Source organism: Gavialis gangeticus, unplaced genomic scaffold (genome assembly GCF_001723915.1).
Source record: "Gavialis gangeticus isolate Ggan-Ray unplaced genomic scaffold, GavGan_comp1, whole genome shotgun sequence".
Taxonomy (NCBI): Eukaryota; Metazoa; Chordata; order Crocodylia; family Gavialidae; genus Gavialis; species Gavialis gangeticus.
In genome coordinates, this window is record NW_017729031.1 from 117067617 (window position 1) to 117069536 (window position 1920).

The window sequence follows — 1920 nt, forward strand, 5'->3', positions numbered from 1 at the left end:
CGGGACCTGAACCTGTTCAACCTCCAAAAGAGAAGGCTGAGGGGGGATCTAGTGGCCTGTTATAAACTAGTCAGGGGGGATCAGCAGGCATTGGGGGAGTCACTGTTCCCCCGAGCACCGCCAGGAGTGACCAGGAATAACGGTCACAAGCTGGCAGAGGATAGGTTTAGGTTAGACATCAGGAGGCACAACTTCACAGTCAGGGCAGCTAGGGTCTGGAACCAACTTCCAAGAGAGGTGGTGCAGGCTCCTACCCTGGGGGGTTTTAAGAGGAGGTTAAATGAACACGTTGCCGGGGTCGTTTGACCCCAGTACTCTTTCCTGCCATGGCAGGGGGTCGGACTAGATGATCTGCTAAGGTCCCTTCCGACCCTAGAAACTATGAAACTATTAAACCAGGGAGGGGAAAGGTGCAGCACAGACTCTCCTTAGCTTCCAGTGACACACTGACAAAGCTGCCTAGAGATGGTGCTCTTCAATTACAACAGGGTTCACAAATAATCCAGGAAGGAAGGTATGAGCTATAAGAATTCACTCTACTAGGAACAAAGAAGTGATTTCCTACAAGGGCCATAAGGATCCTTCCAGCAGGAAAAGATGGCAGATGCTTTCCAAAAGACAGGACCTGCATCAGCACTATTTCAAATGAATATATATATATCACTTGCAGAAAAACCTGACTTGGCAAACTTGCCATAGCAGCATTATTGAGCTGAGCTCTCACCAGGTTCCATTAAAACCCCAAAGATATTTTCAGGACTCGTGGTGGTTTTCTTGCACACTAACACAGACGACAGGACTGTGACAAGTGCTCAATTCCAACTTCTACAGATGAAAGCTCATGTAAAAGTAAAGTTGGGTAGCTGAGGAGACTACCCAGCTTTACAACTTTTACTTTACTTTTAGTCACGTGCAGGCTACAGAAAGTACCAACCACATCACCCTCTTTCTATGGACAGAAAACTGAGCAGGGGTTCAGACCTAAGGCCAAAATGTAGCACAAAGTGCTTGAGCACCAAGAATAATAATGAAAGCACTTGAGCACCAAGAGTAATAATTACTGTTGAGCATCTATAGTGCAACAGGGCCTGGGAAGCCCCACCATGGAGCAGGACTCTGCTGTACTCAGGTCCAGTCAAAGATATATGACAAAAAACAGTAGGCAGAGGCGAAGGCATGCCAGAAAACAGTGAGATGCTACTGACCAATATGACAGGCAGCGATCGCAGTACAGCCCCTGCCTAACCCACATAAACACAGTGTTAGGCCTGGCAGCAAAGGAGGCACTTTTTGGTGCACATTTACAAAGAGCTCCTCTCCAGCACACAGGGGCAACACGGGGAAGAGTGTGGAAGCGCTTGGAAGTGTGCCGCGCAGGCACTGAAGGCGGGGGTGAGGGGCTGCCTGATCATCACAACTGATCTCTTGGCAGTAGCGCGTGGGCCGCAGGGAGGAAAGGATCCAGCCGCAAAGGGGCTTGAAAACGAAGGCAAGCGCCTGGGGACGGGACAGGAAAGGGGCAGAGGGCCGACGGGGGCTTAGGGAGGCGGGGTCCCTTGTCAAGCCACAGGCACCGGGGGAGGGGGGGGAAGCAGATCCCAGCAAGGGGGGCGCGGAGCCGGCCCAGCTGCGCCCGCAAACGACGGCCCGGCGGGGGGGAGGGGGCAGAGCCGCTCACCCAGATCCTTGTCGTTGATGCCGAGGTGGTTGTCCAGCTCCGTGCACACCTTGGACACCAGCGACAGGTACTCGAGCTTCGCGAGCTCCTCGGCGCCCACCAGGTCCCCCATGGCCGCCGGCCCGGCCCGTCCCGCTGCCCCGCACTTCCGGGACCCGGGGAGCCACAGAGAGGCGGCGGCGGGGCCAGAGCGCCCCCTGCTGTGCCGGGGCCTTCGCCGCTGCGCTTCCCACAGCCACCGC

The 1920-nt window shown here is 54.8% G+C and overlaps 1 protein-coding gene across 1 annotated transcript in view; it reads right to left on the bottom strand.

Annotated features, from left to right (window-relative positions):
- Positions 1–1826, bottom strand: part of DHX8 (DEAH-box helicase 8) — a 37701-nt gene extending 35875 nt beyond the window's left edge. The window contains exon 1 of the mRNA XM_019523641.1: positions 1679–1826. Within this exon, the coding sequence (XP_019379186.1) occupies positions 1679–1790 (112 nt within the window). The 5' untranslated portion in view covers positions 1791–1826. The remainder of the gene's footprint in view (positions 1–1678) is intronic.
- Positions 1827–1920: the final 94 nt, after the last annotated feature.